General features: G+C 37.9%; 1 protein-coding gene across 1 annotated transcript in view; it reads right to left on the bottom strand.

The window, feature by feature from the left end:
- Arp3 (Actin-related protein 3) overlaps positions 1-20,518 on the bottom strand; it is a 138,565-nt gene that overhangs the window by 35,045 nt on the left and 83,002 nt on the right. Inside the window, exons 7-8 of the mRNA XM_090387619.1 lie at positions 13,962-14,105; positions 4,840-5,013 (exon numbers count right to left, since the gene is read on the bottom strand). Coding sequence (XP_090243745.1) covers positions 4,840-5,013; positions 13,962-14,105 — 318 coding nt within the window. The remainder of the gene's footprint in view (positions 1-4,839; positions 5,014-13,961; positions 14,106-20,518) is intronic.

Below are 20,518 nucleotides of genomic sequence, written 5' to 3'. Positions count from 1 at the left end.
AGTGGTTTTTAATTCCACAACAAAAAATGCCTTCAAAACTTCAAAAATTTTTAATACTTGATCAATAATTTGTTATATGTATAGCTTCTAAACAACAAAATTCTAAAAATTTACAAGTTAGACAAACAAATAATGAAAATAACATCACATCACTGAGTAAGGTCAATGGAGATTGCAAGGCAAATTGTCCCACCAAACAATGCAGATTGTCTATCCACTATTTATGTGGAATTCCATCTTTTAGACCACAGTAAGATGTTCTTCAGAGTAGGTACACTCAAAATTTGCACCACCAAGACTGCTTATATGTAGAAGAGAAGGGAATTATCAGTTTCATTGAGTTATTTCTCTATAACTCAACAGACTCAGAGAATATGTGGCATTGCTAGATGAAAAGAAAGTGTCCCATAATAAACATGGAGTTTAATCCAGCAGATACAACATGAAGTGTCATGAGTCCACATGAAAAAAAATTAATTTTTATGAGCCTTTTTTCAGGCTGTGGCAAAGTTATGGTCTTGGGAAAGGGTTGCATGCTTTTATCTTTTTAAAACTCTAGTTTTAACCCATCAAAAGGCAAACTCACCATAGAATACACAATTTACACATATACTAACACATAAGTTCTAAAACAAACAACCCTGATGGTAACTTATAAAAATATAATAAGAGTAGGCCAAGAAAGAAGATGCTGTTGTCAATAAAAAAACATTACGCTGTTACAAGGCATCAATGTGTATATCTCTAAATAGGCCTACCAGGCTGGGACAATTCATATTAAACAAATTAGATTTTTACACCAGCCAGAATTAAAAATAAATACCAATCTTGTAACTAAAACACTTTATTTACCATAAAATAAAATAAAATAGGCGTATAAAATGAAATGAAATAAAACTGATGTGATTTAATTTACAATAAAATATATAAAATATGATAATAAAAGCGATAAAATCAATTAATAAAATACCGTAATAACTGTAGCTTTCGGGAATATCAATCCCCTTTCTCAACAGCATATTTCTGCTGTGTGGCACATCCTTAAATAGCAGATCCACGGCACACATCACATGGTTCCTCGAGAGTAAGGCCGGAATTTCCCATTTATGCACCGGAACCGGAAATGGCTCGGGAGTGCGCTAGCTGAAACCGTTCACCTCGCCTAAGAACCACGGTTTCCAAGAGAGGATGTAAACGGACACCCTTGTCTCTATTAATGGATCACGGATGCATCACAGGGGTTCTGGGCCCGTAAATGGCTTGAGAGTTTACGTATCGCGGCAGCTAGCAAATCCATTAATAGAGACAAGGGTGTCCGTTTACATCCTCTCTTGGAAACCGTGGTTCTTGGGCGAGATGAACGGTTTCAGCTAGCGCGCTCCCGAGCCATTTCCGGTTCCGGTGCATAAATGGGAAATTCCGGCCTTACTCTCGAGGAACCATGTGATGTGTGCCGTGGATCTGCTATTTAAGGATGTGCCACACAGCAGAAATATGCTGTTGAGAAAGGGGATTGATATTCCCGAAAGCTACAGTTATTACGGTATTTTATTAATTGATTTTATCGCTTTTATTATCATATTTTATATATTTTATTGTAAATTAAATCACATCAGTTTTATTTCATTTCATTTTATACGCCCGTATTTTATTTTATTTTATGGTAAATAAAGTGTTTTAGTTACAAGATTGGTATTTATTTTTAATTCTGGCTGGTGTAAAAATCTAATTTGTTTAAAATGTGTATATCTTATTGGATGAAACTTTTATCACCTTTAGTCACTAATTATCTGTGACAACTTTAAAGGATACAAAAGCCCAAATCTTAAATGTTCTGTACTCTTGCAATCATAATAAAAATTTCCCTTAAGAATCCAATAGTCATTCATGTTAAAAAAGTCATCAAATAATTTTTTAAGTTTTCAAGACAATATACTAACAGATTTATGGACTTTTCATGGGACTAAATATAAGCAATTAATAGAAAGCTTATATTTAGAAACTTTGAACCTGATATTGTAAATGTTACCCCAATGTAATAACCTACTTAGGCAGATGTATGGTTGAAGTTCTATGCATTGTCCTCTACCAGACATTAAAGATTATCTTTTAAACAGTATGTCACAGATGGAAATATATTTGTGAATACAAACAAGATCATTCTTTAAATTTTTTTTAAAAAATTTATGCTGAAATATTATCTAGGCCAAAAACTAAAAATATATTACAAAACAAAAACACCAATCTTGGATGATATATCCATTTTCATAATTGTTACCCTTTTAATCAAAAAAGGTAAATACTTTTCAATCAAATAAATAATGCATATTTAGTGCTGCACATTTCTAGACACTGAACAATCTGAACTGGCATCTGAAATAATGATCCGTTAACAACTATTACTGCTTACAACTTAATGAACAAGTACAAGGGAGTATCAAAAAGTTCATAATCTGACCTAGATAAAACATCAGTAGGAAGTCGCTATTTTTAATATAAGTTGTCTACATATTCAATAACTAATATGTTAAATTTCATTCCCATAGGTGATCATTCACCAGAGGTGGAGCCTGGAATCTGAGGAAGGACGATACGGTTGACAAAGTGGAGCATTGAGCAGTGATAAAGTTCCTGCATTTGCAGGGCAAGAAAGTTCAGGAAATTGAAGAAATGAAAGTTGTGTATGGGTAAATCTGTAAAAAAGTGTAAAGGGGAGTTCCAGTGCGATCATACAAGTGTCTTTGACGAGCCAAAAGAAGGAAGGCCATCAACATCCACAGACAGTGAGACGGTTGCAAAGGTTGAGCAGCTGGTGCTAAGTAACAGACGTGTGACAATTCATTCCATTGCAAATGCAGTGGGAATTAGTTATGGGTCTGCCCACAGCATTTTACACGACTATCTGCACATGTCTAAGGTCTCTGCACGATGGGTTCCAAGATTGCTGACACCTTTGCAGAAGCAATGTTCTCGCCACCTGTTGGATTTGTGTAATGCAGATGTCGAGAAATATTTTGATTGGTTAGTGACAAATGATGAATGCTGGGTGCACCAGTATGATCCAGAGACTAAAGATATATCAAAACACACCTCCTCCCCACCTCCCAAAAAGGAAAACACCACTCCATCTGCAATGGTGATGTTGTCCGTGTTTTGGGACAAAAAAAGGGTTATCCTGACAGATTACCTACCTCGTTGTTCCACACTTACCAAAAAATACTACAGAAATCTTTTGAAAAAGTTACGTGATGCTTTGAAGGTGAAAATGCATAGAATGTTAACCAAAGGTGTCTGTCTTCTGTCAGACAATGCACTGGCTCACATTGCTGTTGCCACCACCAACTTTGTAACCAGCGCAGCTTCAAACTACTGCAGCACCCACCCTATTCTCCTGACCTAGCACCATCAGACTTCTTGTTTCGAGAAATGAAGAAACCGTTGAGTGGACACTGCTTTGATTCATCTCAGGAAGTCATCAATGAAGTGGAATCGCAGTTTCAGGCAAAAAGTGCAGACTTCTATGATCAAGGCATTAAACATCTGATCCATAGATGGGAGAAATGCGTTACTATCCATGGAGAGTACATAGAAAAGGATTAAAGTTCCTGTGAAGTTTCACCTTTCTAGGGTTATTAGGTAAAGGTACGAACTTTTTGATACCCCCTCGTATGTGACCAGGTACAGGTGAAACTCATTAAAATGTGATTCAGCTTATAACGCGATGCAAGCATGGCTCCCGTCAGCTGAAAAATGTTTTTAGTTAATGAAGATCAACATTTTGGATTCCATGTAAAAAGTCGTGATATTTTCAGTTTAATGCAAATCAGCGATATGAATTTTCCTTTGATTTCCATAAGAACAAACAACTTGTGACTTATTAATTTGTATCGTGGAGGCACTTGCTGGTTTGCAAATTGAACTTGAATTTCTTGAAACAGAAAAAGTAGATTTCCTTTCAATTTTACAGTTAAAATGCCTTATTGAAACTGTTAAAAAGAAACAAAGATGCAATGAAACAGTGAACCCTTGATACAGTTTTTTAAAATATGTAACACTTGAAAGTAACAACTAAAATGTGCAAAAATTTGTTTGCTAATGTCTACTTAGTAGGTGAAAGAACATGGAGTGCATTATATTTTCCTTTTTCTCCCAAATTTTTGACCATTTATTAATTTTTAAAACACGAATGGAACAGTCAAATATAACCACGTGGAAAAGCAGTTTTTTGAGAGTATTGATTTGTTTTTGTGAAGGTGTGTGTTTATTGTATTTATGTATATTTAAAAACATAAATATTGTTTTTTTTAAATACTTTATTGTACAGTGCATCAATAAAAGATTGAAACAACACAACTGCATATTATTTCCATTATTCTTTGCATGATTTTTCTTAGATGCAATATTGCAATTATTGCGCAAAAAACAGAGATGAACAAAAGTAATAGTATGTATGAAGTTTGAGTGCCGAAATAGAATTTTATAATGCGATCTTGCTTTATATCACGATATGATTCTTTGGACCACAAGCATCACGTTATAACAGGTTTCACCTGTATAATGTAAATGAATGAACAACCTCTCACCAACTTGGTTTGCTTGAAAAATCTGCCAATGATTAATTCATTGATTATAGCAAATAAAGCAATTAAACAGGGATACAACAGTATTCCTGTTTAATTACTTTATTTAAGTGTTAATAGTTAAATCTGTTTTTAAATCTAACAAACAAATGAGAAGGCTTCATAACCTTGGTTTGTGATGCAGTTTTCTATGTGGTCAACTAGTAACTTACAAAATGAAGTTTGCATTTTGAAAATAAAAGAGCACAAACATACTTGCCTCGGGATGAAAGAAAATCTCTGGTCCCAAGAACCTCTCATAACCAACATCAACTGAAAAACTGTGCTTGGTAACAGTATTCAAACCATCATATTTTTTAATCCATTTACTTGGTTCTTGATCATACTTATAAAATTCCTTTGCAATATCTGGGCAGATATAGCAGAAGCGCTCCTATATGAATACAAAAGAGAGCATGTAAATTTTTTAATGATATACTTCATTTCTGAATGTTAAACCACCATTATTAACAGCAATCCACTTTACCTTTTAATATGAAACAAAAATCTTTCAAGATTATCATAACATTATTAAACATTATGGCTTTGATTTGATTTTATGTTTAATGCCATAGTGGCAGATTAGGCCATAATGCAGCAAGTCAAAATAAAAAAAAGAGTACTAAATATGTGCTGTAGCCTATAAAGAGGCTCCCATGTCAAGATACTATATATGAGTTGCAAAGGTATATAAAAAGCAATATGGTAAAAGTAACAGAATGTAAAAGTAATATACAGCAATACCCTGCATAGCACTGATAATTGGTACCAAAAATGTTCTGTGTTATGTGAAACCATGCTGATTGAGGTATAATTATAATGAGTTTTAATGTGTACCAGAGAAACAGTCTACATATATTGGTAGTCTACATATATGTCCAATATTTTTTATTTCAACTCCTTTTAATTGGCTATAAATCTATAAATGATTTGTGCTTGATAGCCAATTAAAAGGATTTTAAATCAAAAACATTGCAAAAATTTTATTAATGAAAAGGTAACATCATGAGAGATGAGAAAAAGTTTTGTTTATTTAGGTATTTCAATAATAAAGTCTGGTGAAGTCGTCTCTTCTTTTTCTCGGCATACAAGTCATTGAATCCCACCTTGTAAAGTTTGCTATACCTTGATGCTACATTCAACATTCGGATCTCCATTCATAATCACCTCCCAGGCCATGTCAACCTCCCAAAAACTTTCTCCAATTCTTCTGTTGAAAATTATTTTGGTGCCACTTCAGAATTGTTTTCCTCTTTTTCATATGCAGTTTGCTTGTCAATTTCAAGGAGAGTTGCACCTTCTAAGTCATTTGCACATGAGTCAATTCAGTCACGTACATTGGCAGTGTCCAGTTTCGAATCCCAAGCTTTTCCGATCTTCACAATGTCTTCTGTAATTGTCTGAACTTGCGATTCAAAACCAGTGAAATCATTTGCCAAATGGGGCAAAACATGCTGCCAAACAGAATGCATGTTGTTGGCAGTGATTTATAGCCAAAATGCAGATATATTTTTGATTGTATTTAAAGGGATAAAAAATAAACTGGAAAATGAAAAGCTATCACATCATCTCATCAGGATGGAATTAAGAATACTGAACACAGTTGTATGTTGCTACTGAGGGGAGCTGTTGGCACATGCATGTGAGACAATAGAGTTTGCACCGCAGCATATATATATGGAAAGTATGTATCTAGGCTATTGAATGAGTTTTAATATGTACAGTAAATTTTCAACTTAAAATTAATTGAAAACCATGTTATAGCAAAACCCATGCTGTTTGAAGCTGTGCTAAGCGAAGTATTGCTGTATAGTAAAATTTAAATCTGTGTATATAAATCATACAAGTGTAAAAAGTTAAGGTCAGACAACGTCTCTGTCATCTACAATCTGGCTGGGCATAAACGGTTCAGTCAGATTATTAAAAGAGGCAAACTTAGAAGTTGTGCATCTCTATAAATGGGATATTCATTAAAAACATGAATGAATATACAATATTCCACAATGAAACAGTTAAAACTGTTTCATAGTTCTCACACATAGGCAGGGTCATCTGCCCCCATCAAAAAAGGAGTGTGTCAAATGACTGTTACTTATGCAGAGCCAAGCAAGAACAACTTCTTTTCTTCAGACCCTGCATAGACTAGACTGCCACTGCTGGATTATAGGTTTAATCTGATGTAGTTTATTTGTTGCCTGTCTGTTCGAAGACTATTGCCATTGGGAATATAATTTAGAGTGTATTAGTCTGTAGTCTGTATAGGGAACTGACAGGCAACAATTATCCAGGGGAGTGGCTGATTTGGCAGCAGTATCAGCAAATTCATTTCCCAATGTGGCCTGGGATGCAGCAGAAGTGGATGTCAAATTCTAACTCAACGAGAGGAAAAAGCATCTGCTGAATCCTGGACAGGACTGGATGAAGGTTATATTTCACCATTAATAAAGCCTATAACACACTTGACGAATCAATATAAATCATATACCTCTGGTAATCGTATCTTTAATGCAATTAAGGACTATTTCTATTGCATGCAACTCTGCAGTATACAGGGTGTCTCAAAAATATTGGTACAAACGTTTAGGGAAGGTAGGTAACATCTAAAGGAATGCGAATCGCATAGGAACCCATAACCGGAAACGTCACGGGAAAGTAGTAGCAGGGGCACAAGAAGCAGAAATGATACAAGACAGTAATTAGTGGCAAACATTTATTTGACATAATATTAACAATGGAGTACGAGATGGATGCATTTCATGATGTTACAACAGATGCTCGAAGATTCCACCATGAGACGCAATGCATGCGTGACACCAACGCAGCATGGATTGGCGGACACGGTCGAACACACCTAGGGATTCTTTGACAGTAGCAGCAGCGCAGACGAGTCTCGCCACGAGATCCATTTCCCTCTCCACAGGCGATTCATGCACGATAGATTTGAGGGCCCCCACAGAAAGAAATCAAGGCTAGATAAATCAGATGAGCGCGGGGCCAGGCAACGGGTCCACCACTGCCAATCCATCGACGCCCAAAACGCCTGTTCAAATGGTCACGAACACACCTTCCATAATGGGCAGGCACCCCATCATGTTGAAACCAAATGTTGCGTCTCACATTTGCTGGAACATCATCACGTAACCCTGGTAGAACTTGTTCAAGAAAGATCCGATATTTAGCGGAGTTCATGCGGGATGGTAACAGGTATGGGCTGACTAAGCAGTCACCGACCATACCTGACCACACATTTATTGCGAAGCGATGTTGTGCCACATGGGGGTGCACACCGTGTGCCCATGAGCATTGTGCTGATTGAATAAGCCTTCCCGAGTGAAATAAGCCTCATCCGTTAACAAAACATAGGCTGGAAAATTCAAGTCTTGAACACTTTCTTGGAGAAACCACTGCGCAAAAGCTACACGTGCAGGATGATCTTGGGGGAGCAGTAACTGAACCCTTTGGAGATGAAAGGGGTATAAGGAATTGTGCCAGACACGCTGTACACCGCAACGAGACACTCCTAAGGCAGAGGCAATGGCACGCGTGCTGGTAGTAGGATTATTCAGGACGGCATTCAACACACTTTCTTCCATGGCGGGAGTTCGTGTCGAATGTGGTCTGCTCGCACTACTCCTGTTACCTCTAAATGACCCATAATCACACAAATTTTGATGCACACACGCAAACAAATGGTGGTCCGGTACATGTCTGTCTGGGAAGCATTTTCCATAAATTCGTTGAGTGGCTCGTCCATTGCCCTCTGCTAATCCATACACTAGGTGCATGTCTGCCAATTCACAGTTCGTATATTGATGCATGCTCTTTGTGCGGCGACTACTGCTTGAATAAGTAAACCAGAAATTTTCTCTCTCACGAACTGATGAATAGCGCCGTCTACCGACTTACAGTGACGTTTCCGGTTATGGGTTCCTATGTGATTCACATTCCTTTAGATGTTACCTACCTCCTCTAAACATTTGTACCAATATTTTTGAGACACCCCGTATATGCCGGTTTCTTGTGGAATCTTGTATGACTTTTTCAGAAGAATAGCTGATCCCACATATGATTCTGACTTCAAGACATCAGCGTATACTGGAAGGAAGTCAAAATACTGTGCTAGATGTGAAAAGAATTGCTGGTAGACAGCTGGTGGTGTGGCAGCCTTCTCCCAAATCTTGAGGGAGAAGTCACAAGTTGGAAGTTGGACATGCTAGGGTAGAAAGAACTGACTTGGTGACCGAGCAATGTTGTCTACTCTCATGTTTAGTTCACTTAAAATAAACAGCCCTAGGATTTGAATACCAAACGGTCGGCTGGCAGTCAGATAAAGTGATACACATATTTTCCCATTGTGGCTCAAAAACTGATTTCTTTGATGCCAAAACTGTTTATTTTAATGGCCACATGGCGTTGTCGGGCAGGGATTTCAATTTAAAAGCATACTGTAAGGACAACTGTTTACGTCAAAGAACAGAGATGGTTCGTTTGCTATAACATTTTGGCTTTGGACAGGAGATATTCGAAATGTTCCAGTGGCAATCAAGATGGCATGGTGATGGACTGGATCTAACCACTGAAGTACACTAGCTCTAGCAGAAACATAAACCTGATAACCACAGATGGACAAGAGCTCAGTAGAGATGAAGAGAGGTACAGCAATTTAAATCTCACGAAGTTGATAAAAGAGCACAAAGAATGTTAAGCCCTTTCATCCACCTGGTCCTTAGCTAATGAATGTTCTAAAAATGTCAGCTTCTTGTTGAAAATACTCCCAAGAATTGACTTCTGCTACAACTGGGATTCTGTTTTGTCCTTTATTCTGGATCAGGACGAAGATTATAATTATTTGAGAAAACAGTGTACACAAATGGTCTTCTGCAATGAAAATCTGAAACCATTAGCCAAAGACCAAGATGTAAGGTGATCAATGCCTTTTGGCAGTTTCCTTTCAATGACTCTCATATTGCATGAATGACAAAGTATAGTAAAATCATCTACCTAAAGGGCATTTTTACCATTTGTCAAAGTTGTTCTGTGATAGTTTATTTTAATGGCAAAGAGCATGACACTTGGAAAGGATCCTTGTGTGACTCCTTCCTCTTGGAAAAATACTCAACAGTGGGGATCCTACACAAACTTGAAATTAGCATTTAAAAATAAAGTTTTAATAAAAATTCTAAGGTAAATTTGCACCCTACCCCTAAGACCAAAGTTAGGAAAGTTTGGAAGGCACACTGTGTCCTGGAAAGCAAACCATTTGATTCCAAATACCATATGAAGCGAGCATTAACCATTCTTTCCAGGATCTTGCACAAACAGCTTGTAAGAGAGATGGGACAATAGTTACTTGGATTTTTAGGATCCTTTCCTGATTTTGGGAAGGCAGGAATCCTTTCCTGATTTTGGGAAGGCCTTCCTCCATAAATCTGGAAATTCTTTGCCAAGAAAGATCCTATTAAATAAATCTAGAAGATGATTTTCAGATTGTCTTGAAAGGTGGTTTGTTTATCATTTCATAGTGGATGTCATCTGGCTTCACAGCACTTGCTCATGAGAGAAAGAGTGATGCGCTTAACTCTTGTATAGCTCAAGCCCTTTTGAAGAGAAGTTTAATGCTTGTTTCTCACTTTTTTCTTTTAGGTTTCTCTGAGAAATTTGCAACTGTAGTTGGATTTGTAATTGGACATCCATTACGCTCTAGGATCACTGAAGGGCATGGTGGATATTTTCCCTTCATTTTTCAAATCTTATCCCAGACTACTCTTGTACTAGCAGCCTGGATTATGGAGAAGGTAAAGTTAATCCAAGATCTTGGTTTTGACGTAGGATATAGTATGCTATGGCATGTGCATGTTTAAAGGATATTAAATTTTCGGTGGTTGTATATTGGCAGAATATCCACCACACCCCGTTTTCGGCTTTCCTTGCTATTGTGCATTTTGAATTCCACCAAGGTTTTCGAAATGGTGGAAACAGTATAGACATTTTTGAAATTACAACTGCTTCTGCATGGACAATACCTTCTGTAATGTACGAAACTGCATCATTGATGGGATACTGGCTGGTTCTTGTGATTTCAAATTGTGCCAGATGTTCAAAGGTATTCCCGTCAGCCTTATCAAACTTCTACTAATATTCTTGATGCCTGACATGGTCTTTTTCAGTCAGAAGAGAGATCACAGAAAAGTGGTCATTCCCTAGGGACTTTCTTCAACCTACCATGTGAGAAAAGGGAGGAGAGAAGGAGAGCAGATGGAAGGACCAATGGTAGTAAACATATCAGTAGGAATGTAGGAAAAGGCATTTATTCCACCACACTATTTTACAGCACCTAATATTACTGTCTGCACTACTCTAGAAGGTATTATGTCCATTAAAACCCCCAATAAAAGAATGGGAACAGGCAGTTGTGCAATGAGATCATCAAGGTCTGTCTGGGAGATGTTGATCCCAGGTGGCAAACATACTGAACAAACTGTTAGGAGAAACCCTACAAACAGGTGAATAATAACCATCCCCAGTTCTGTCTTTATGTATTATGCTGACATTACATAAGGTAGGGTCTTCATATGCCTTTAGATATGTCTCCTGCAAACAGAAGCACACTGGATTGTGTCCAGTGTGCTTCTGGATTGAGGAGGAGGATCTTTATGTCATCAACATTCAGCCAGAATCCACAGTAATTCCACTGTATGAATTTGGCCATTATTTGGGCTTTGTTAGTCCATTAGAGTACTGAGGGACTTGCTTTCTTGGTCATGGATTTATCCTGTTTAGGGAAGTATGGACACTGTCCAGTGTTCATATCTTTGTCCACAAAGTTCCAAGACTGCGTCATCATTTGTTTCCTTCACCCCTATTTCTATGTTTTCAGTTATTGTGGGCAGTGGGTCAGGTTTTTTAAACATTTTCTCTGTATTATTTTGTCTAGTTAGAGGTGGAGCAGTAAGTGGTATTGATATAGGTGTGACAGCTAACTGGGTGCTTTGTACCGGCTTTTGGGTATTCAATAAGTAGTGTGCAATGGGAGCAAAAGGTTATTTTGGTGGAACTGTCATATCAGTTTGGGTCCCAACAGACTGCTTTCCTGCAGCCTTCTAGGCACATGTGGGCACATTGCTACTTATTGACATTACCAGTTTCTCACCTCCCGATAGGAATATTTAGCTTTGCTTTTCTTGTTTTCACTGCTGCCATGCACTTGAGTATGCAGGGTGCTCACCTTGACAGTTGACAAAGTTAGGTTTAATGGATGTACAGGTTTTGCTTTCATAGTCTTTTGCACCACAACGACCACAGGCAGGCGATCCACAGCAGGCCATATACAAATGCACATATTTCTAGCATTTGAAGCATCATACTGAGTTTGGGATGAGTGGCCTTACATTGCAATTTATGTACCCGGCTTTTATCAAGTTCAGAGATGGAGAATTAAATGTAAGGATGATATTTCTGGTTGGTACTAACTTCCCATCCCTATGTTCAGAAATTATTTTAATGGCTATCAATCCCTGTGATAGCCATTTAAAGCCCTGTGGCTTTAGTTCAGAACAGATTTCCTCCTAAGTGACCTTAAGGAATCCCACTCTGAGATAACACCTGAATGAATTTAACGTTCTGCACAGTGTCAAAGTAATTAGTATTCCCTGATTGCTGTTGCTCGGAGTAGCTGCTCAAAGTGCATGTCATTTGTGGTTTCAATTTAAGAATTCCCAGAACAAAGCCTCTTAACTGATTTCGGGGAACCTCTAAAACATTCCGTACGAAAAAGGTGAAATTTTCTCAATAGGTTTCTCGGTGTTAGAGTTCATGATACAGAATCTTGGCATGGAACCTGAGGGTACTTCAGTTCGGAGTCTATTTGCTGCATTAACATTGTCTGGATCTTGTTTTTATTTTTAGATATGGACTATGTTGGGGCCTGTCAGGAAATAACTTTATCAGGATTCATAGTGTTTTTAGCTGTGGTTCAGTGCCCAGGCTACATAGGCACCATACCTGCACTGCCTGTCAACCTGAATCCTGTCCCTCATACCATGAGGATAGGGTTTGATTTCTTGACCAAGGCATTGCCATGGTTGACCCTTGCAAGCAAACCCACTAGCCAATTCATCCTGGCCAAGCCATCCAGGACCACCTGTCTTGTTGAAGCAGAGCCCCCTCAACCACCAGGATCCCCCTTTTGAGTTTCCAGGGGTTGCAGCACATAGCAAACATGCCAAATTCCTATGATGATAGTCTGGAACCGGGGCTGTGGTTGTTGTATCCCATCTTGTCCTCTCTCTTAAGAGATCTAAATATGAGACACCACCATAATTTCTTTTGACTATTTTACATATCAAGTTAATCGATAAGACAAGACATTTGGAAAATGTTCTTCGTATGGCAAACTATTATGCATAAAAGATGTTTCCCAAATCAGAGTTGAATTTGAAGGAGAAAATTATATTAAAAGTACTAGTAAAGGTGGATGACAGGCCAAAAGTTACAGGGAGCAAGCATAGTTAAGAACTGGAGCCGAACAGAGTTGTTAAGTTGAGAGTACTGATGGCTGTGCTGAGGCAGAAAACAACTAATCTTCTAAATGTCTGATGGAATTAAATGTATTTTTTTGATCCTTACCAATAAAGATAGAGGTTACTCTTTCAGAACCAAAGAGGTTTTTTTTCAAATTTCTCTTTAAATTAGGAAATATCTTTTATTCTTCATAATGAATTTCACCAGTTAATTCTAGCTCCCAACATTTACTCATTTTAATGAAATAAAATAATTCTGAAATATATAAAAAATAAATGAAGAGAAAAAAATGAAACTGTAAGGTCTGTAAAATGTCAAAGGATTTTAATAACATTTTCCAGACTTTAATTAACCAAGTAAATTAAAATGCCACTAGCCAACAGTTACTTCATTCAATGCATTTTTAAAATCAAGTTTTACTATTAAATTACAGCAGAGTTACAAAATTTCAGATGATTTTCTTTGTTGCTCATTTATAAATCCAAATCCATTTATATACCAATTTCTTTCTTTCCACATTAATGGTATTTTAGCATGTGGTGGCAAATGATGCAAGGAAGCAAGCAGTTTTATACAGCATCAACAAAAAATCAACACTTATCATCTGTTCATCCCCTCTAATTACTTGTCTGATCTTAAATTTATTCAAACTACCCACTTCCACAGCACCAGACAGAAGTTTGTTCCAACGATCAATTATTCTGGCTGAAAGCAAACTTTTGCACATCTAGAACATTACAAATTTTTCACACATTTTGCTTCAGAAGTCTCTTAAAAATGAAGAGAATAAAAAATATTATAATGAAATATACCAATTCATACCTTAATTGCTTTGGCTGTTTCAAGAGACTGTTCTGGAGGTATTCCTACCTCCCTTTCACGAAGAAGACTCTGAATAAAATAAGTAACATTTCTTCCAGCAATAGGAATGTGTTTAATGCAACTTCCAATTACATATCCTTCAGCCTAGAACAGAAAAACATCCATACTCAAAAAAAAAAAAAAAAAATACATGTAACAAAATATTTAAGGAATAAATTAGTTATATGTAGCTGTTCATTAGGAGAGCTTTTAAACTTTTTTAAAAATTGTTGGATTGGAAGAGTGCCAAAGTATCTCCAATGCATAAAGGCAGTTCTAAGCGTGTAGTGGGGAAAATCATGGAAGTAATGATCAAGGGTGGAATGCAAGACCATTTAAATAGAAATGGAATTCTAAAGGATAGGCAGAATGGTTTTGTAAAGGGAAAATCATGTTTAACAAATCTGGTTAGCTATTTTGACAGGGTCACTCGAGAGCTGGATTTAGGGAATAATTTCGACATTGTTTATTTAAATTTCAGCAAAGCATTTGACTCAGTCCCACATGAGCGGATGCTTTATAAGCTGGAACAGGTCAGAATCACAGGGAAATTTCTTAGATGGATAGCAGGATGGCTTCAGGGCAGGAGGCAGAGGGTTGTGATAAATGGTTATTCCTCAGATTGGGTTAAGGTAAGAAGTGGGATTCCCCAAGGATCAAGTATTGGGACCACTACTGTTTTTGATTTACTTAAATGGCATTGATGAAGGGATGGAAGGCGTGAGGTCTAAATTTGCAGATGACGTAAAGATTGGTAGAGTAGTTAATGATTACCGTCAAGCAGAGCTGCTTCAGAGTGAACTAGATAAACTTCAGAGATAATACAGAAAAGTGGCAGCTATGCTTTAATCCAGCAAAGTGCAAGATTTGGGAAATAGTACCCCCCCCCCCAATTATACACTTGGTGGAATTGAACTAAAGTCCGTAGTGGAAGCACAATGGCTAGTAGATATAAGGATGTCATAATCCCACTATATAAAGCTATTATTAGACCACACCTGGAATACTGTGTTGTATGGAGACCACACCTAAAAAAGATGATGAGCTTCTTGAAAGGGTCTAAAGAGTGGAAACTTACCTGGTGAGATCGGCAAAAAGGCATTTATATGAGGAAAGATTTCGAAACTAGGCACCTTAGAGAAGAGCCATTTAAGGCTCTGAGAGGAAAAAGTAAAATGGATGAGGACAAACTTTTCATAGTTATAAATGATTCTAGAACTAGTGGCCATAAACTGGAGGGATGTTTAGACTGGATTGCAGGAAGTTTTATTTTAACCAGTAAGTTATAAATTACTGGAATACGTTACCTACATGCGTGGTTGAGGCTGACAGTTTGGAGAAATTCAAAGGTTAGCTGGATGGTTACCTACTTTAGGAGGGAAATGCATAGGCTGTCCTTTTCCTTATCTTTTATTAAGACAAAAAAAAAAAGAAAAAAACAGAAAAAGAAAGAATCACCAATTAGTATTAGTAGTGGCCATGTGGTACAAGGTCCTTTGTATCATATGACCATTACTAATACTAATTGCTGAATCTTTCCTATGCTGTTGTCAGAGATCTACAGAAACTGGCAAAATATAAAGATCATACAGTTCAGACCAACAGCAAAAGTGACAATGGAGAAGGCCACCATGGAATACATGTTGCCCTGCAAGTGCAAATAGTATTAGTATCAGTAGTGGCAAATGATACAAGAAAATAAGCTTATACAGCATCAGTAATAAAAAAAAAAAAAATTTTCCAATTTTACCTATCCATTCACTCCAATTTATTTAAGCTATCCACTTCCAAAACAGATGAGGAGTTTCGCCTAGTACCTAACTATCCTTCCTCAAATTGAGGAAGGATAGTTAGGTACTAGGCTAAGATGATCCACATCAAGAAAGGCCGGTGACAGCAACCACTCCAGAAATGTGCCAGGCTGTGGAAAAGCCTGTGCTAAATGACAGACATTTAAAGGTATCCCAAAGCTCTAGGGGTATGTGACATATCTGAGGGAACAGTTATAATCATCCTCCATGAACATTTGGGGATGACTAAGGTAAATGCAAGGTGGGCCCCAGATTTCTGAACCCTGTGCAAAAGCAATTCAGAGTACGGTGTTGTGGGGAATATTTAGAGCTTTCTGGAAGGGATCCTGAAACTTTCATCTTCAGACTTGTTACGGGTGATGAAACATAGCTTCACCACTGGGATCTGAGACCAAGGAAATGGAAGCACGAGGGTTCTCCCCTACCCAAAAATTTCAGACACAACCTTCAGCTAGCAAGCAAGATTATGGCCACCATTTCTTGGGATCCTGACAGAATTTTGTACGTTCACTACTTGCAACACAAGCAGAAAGTCACTGAGGAGTCATATGCATCCCTACTGTACAACCTAAGGGAAGTCATAAAGGAAAAATGCCATGGAAAACTTTCCAGAAGTGTGCTGCTTATTCACGACAAAGCACCAGTGCACAGGTCACACGCTGTTGCTTTGAGAGACTGTGACTTTACAGAACATACCCATCCAACTAACAACCAGATCTGGCCCCCAGTGACTATTTTCTGCTTCAACACGTCAAGAAAAATGTATGCAGACATCATTTTGCAGATGATAATCAACTGAAGTCTGCTGTTTCTGTGTTCTCTGATGGACAGGACAAAGAATTTTATTTGCCTGGTATTTCCTCATTGCGAACAAAATGAAACAAGTTTAGGGAAGTTACACTGAAAAATAAAACAGAGTTTTGCCTCTATCTCATTTCCTTAATACATAGGTAGACAATTTATTGAACATTGCTCTTTAACTTCTATGATTAGCATTAGCAGAGGCATAAGATACAAGAAAGCAAGCTTGTGTAGCATCAGCCAGAAAAAAAAAAAAAAAAAAAAAAATATATATATATATATATTTCACACATCCATTTTCCCTAAATATTTGTCCAGTTCCTCCTTGAATTTATTTAAGCTATCAACTTACACAATGACAGATGGAAGTTAGTTCCAGCAATCAACAACCCACTGGCTAAAGGCAAAAATTTCAACACATCTATTCTGCAACTGACTTTCCTCAATTTGAATTTATGCCCTCTCAGGTTCGTAATCTGAGCAAGAGGAAGAATCCCATCAGAATTCAGCCTGCTCAACTCATTCAAGGCCTTGTACACCTCATTCAGATCACCTCGCAGGTGCCTAGTCTCCAGACAGTGCAATTTTCAGAACATAAGCCTTTCTTGGTAAGAGGACAGGACCCCTTCGTTCCCTTCACCAATCTTGTTGCCCTTCTCTGTACCCACTCAAGCACTTCTACATCCTTCCTAAAATGAGGCCTCCAGACTTGTACGCAGTACCCAAGGTGTGGCATGACCATTGCTTTATACAAAGGGATAATCATCTCCTTTTCCCTACTAGCAAAATACCTGTATATCATTGACAATACCCCATGACCTGCTCTGGCTGCTTGTCTGCACTGCTCAGAAAACTTCATATCTGACTGCACAATTACTCCCAGGTCTTTTTCATTTTCTACTACCCTAAGTGCAGTACCACACAGTCGGTATGTTACTCTGGGGTTACTTCTACCCATGTGCAGTACTTTGCATTTGTCACTGGTCAACTTCAGTTGCACTTCTCAGTCAATCTGCCCAACTTTTCTAAATCCTGTTGCAGTAGCACACTGCCATTACTGTCATTAGCAACCCTGCCAACCTTCGTATCATCTGCAAACTTCAACATTAAGCCTGATATACCTTCATCAATATCACTGATAAATATACAAAACTACAGTGGGCCCAACACCGAACCCTGGGGGACTCCACTAATAACATTAGTCCACAAAAGAGCAGCATCCGTTGATTACTACTTTGTCTTCTCCTACTCAACCACCCTTTTATCCATTGTAGCAACTTGCCCTTAATACTATACTGCCCCAATTTGTACAGTAGTCTTCCATGCACAAGTGTCAAAAGCTTTCCTGAAATCCAAGTACAGTGGTACCTTGGATTACGAGTAACTTGGTATGCGAGTGTTTTGCAAGACGAGCAAAAATTTTTAATAAATTTTAACTTGATAAACGAGCGAGGTCTTGCAATACGAGTACAGTCAGTCCTCGTATAACACGTGTTTACACTACACTAATTCGATCATACACGATTTATAAATAGGGGAACGATATCTTATATAACACGAACCGAATTCGCTTATGCACAATTAGCCCTTGTGTTTACAAGAAATGGCAGTCGAACGCAGAATCACCCCAACCGAACGCAACCCGATAAGAATGAAGAGAAGATTTTGAAAATGTATTTATGGTTTTTTATATCAGTGAAGTGGAAACACATTTCACCATAATAACGTAAAAACTAACACAATTCCAGCTATCGGTATAATCGCAAATGCAATTAGATCGAGTTTACTACCAGTTTATAACAGATTCCACTCGCAAGAAACTAGAAATTGTTTTTATTGTTTTATGGTAGTAACCCCTAGAAATGTGCTTTAGTAAAATGTGAGGTGTTAATAGAGTTGTCTCTGCCTTTACGGTGTTGTTTATTCAGTTGCACCTGCCCGGCAACCCCAAGGTCGCGGGTTCGATTCCCGCCTCGGGCTTGGATCAAAGTACTGCAAAAACCTTGGGAGGTGCAATATGGCCACAGAAGCCGATGCGCCAACAACTACAAAATCAAAAAAAAAAAAAAAAATTATTCAGTTGCTACACGCGCAGCTTTGTTTATGTGTATCAAGCGTGCCTCCTCGTTTTGTAGTTGTGCTTTATTCCCTAAAAATGAGTAAAATAATTAAAAGGTGTGAAAAGGAAGCATCCTGGCGAAGACACTGCAGATTCAGAGAGAAAAAAAAAAAGAAGCAATATCGATAAACAGAGGCGGATGGGTCAAAAATTCTTACCCGGGAAAATTTATAGTGGCCTCATACTACGGTTTATGGCCAAAATCACACCGGCCTCCGGCCCACCGGGCTACACGCGTGCAGCTTTGTTTATGTGTATCAAGCGTGCCTCCTCGTTTTGTAATAGTGCGAGCGATGAATCTGATTTCCGTGAAATCCTCAAAAGGAGGCAAAAGCAAGTGTCATTGGAAAGATTCCTTGTTAAAGTCGCACAAAAAGAAAAAATCAACAGATAGCAGTGATTCCGTTAGAGACAGTGAAAGTCGTCCTACCCAATAATTAATAAATTCGATTGCTTTATGTATATTAAATTTAATTAAAAATATAAAAAAGGTATGTATTTTGTATTAATCATTTTTACAGTATATGAATATTTTTGAGTTTTGGAACAAATCATCTGGGTTTCCATTATTTCTTATGGGGAAATTCACTTTGATATACGAGTGCTTTGGATTACGAGCACGTTTCCGGAACGAATTATGCTCGCAAACCAAGGTACCACTGTATATGATATCAAAATTATTTTTTGCATCCAGTTCCTTTGTAACCACATCATAGTATCCAATCAAATTTGTCAGATAAGACTTTCCCTTAACAAACCTTAACATCTGACATCCATTTAGGCCTAAACCTTGAACAGTATTTCTTAATCGGCATGAAAAGCCTAGTAGCGATTACTTCCTTGAATGCTTCCCATTTAGAATTTGCTGTTGGTAACATCATCAGTTGGTCCCACTGTACAGAATTTAAAAACTGTCTGAGATCGCCATAGTCATCTCTACGAAAGCAAAAACCCTTCCCTTTTCACCTTTGATGGTAGTTATGTCTTTAAGTAAATCCCACATCACTACACTGTGATCACTACTACCTAGTGGTTCCTTTATCTGCAAATTTTTAATGCATGAATAATCACTGCTGATAACCAGATCAAGAGTATTACTCTCTCTGGTTGTCTCTGTAACAAGTTGCTGTAGAAAACAATCATCCAGTAAATCCACAAAAGCCTTGTTGGTGTGCGAGTGACCAACCCACAAATTCAAATCAATATCTGGGAAGGTAAAATCCCTCATTATTAGATAATCTGATTTACAGGCCCACTATTTCTCTATACAGTTGTTTGTTGTACTCCTCAGGGTCATTATGCCTATAACACACTCCTACTCTCATTTTTTGCTTTCCCAGTGCTTATGTCATACCAAACAGACTCAATATTGCACTGACCATCTATGTCAACTGGATGCGCTTCTTTAGAACAGGTCGCCTCCATATCCAGACGGGCAGGAGCAGCAGTGCATAGCACATGTTTCTTGATTAGACTGGTGTTCGACCCCGTGACCACCAAATACGGAGGATATGGAAAGGTCATGGAATGACCACTGCATATCGCTGGAGCAATATGGCCTTAGTTGCTAATGCTCCTAAAAAACCAAATAACAACAACTTCTTTAGATTTTGTGTTTCTCAACTAACAGCATAACCCCACCCCCCTTTCTATCCTGCCTGTCCTTCCTGTACACATTGTACTCCACAAATTCCAATTCTGCACTGCTTATATCTGTGTTACACCAAATCCTTGATATCACAACAACATCCACCTTTATGTCTTGACCAGCACTTCAAGTTCATCAA

This window comes from Mastigoproctus giganteus, chromosome 13 (assembly GCF_048544385.1).
Source record: "Mastigoproctus giganteus isolate SK-2022 chromosome 13, ASM4854438v1, whole genome shotgun sequence".
Taxonomy (NCBI): Eukaryota; Metazoa; Arthropoda; class Arachnida; order Uropygi; family Thelyphonidae; genus Mastigoproctus; species Mastigoproctus giganteus.
Note: the sequence above shows the minus strand (reverse complement) of the source record. Positions and strands in the feature narration are given on the sequence as shown.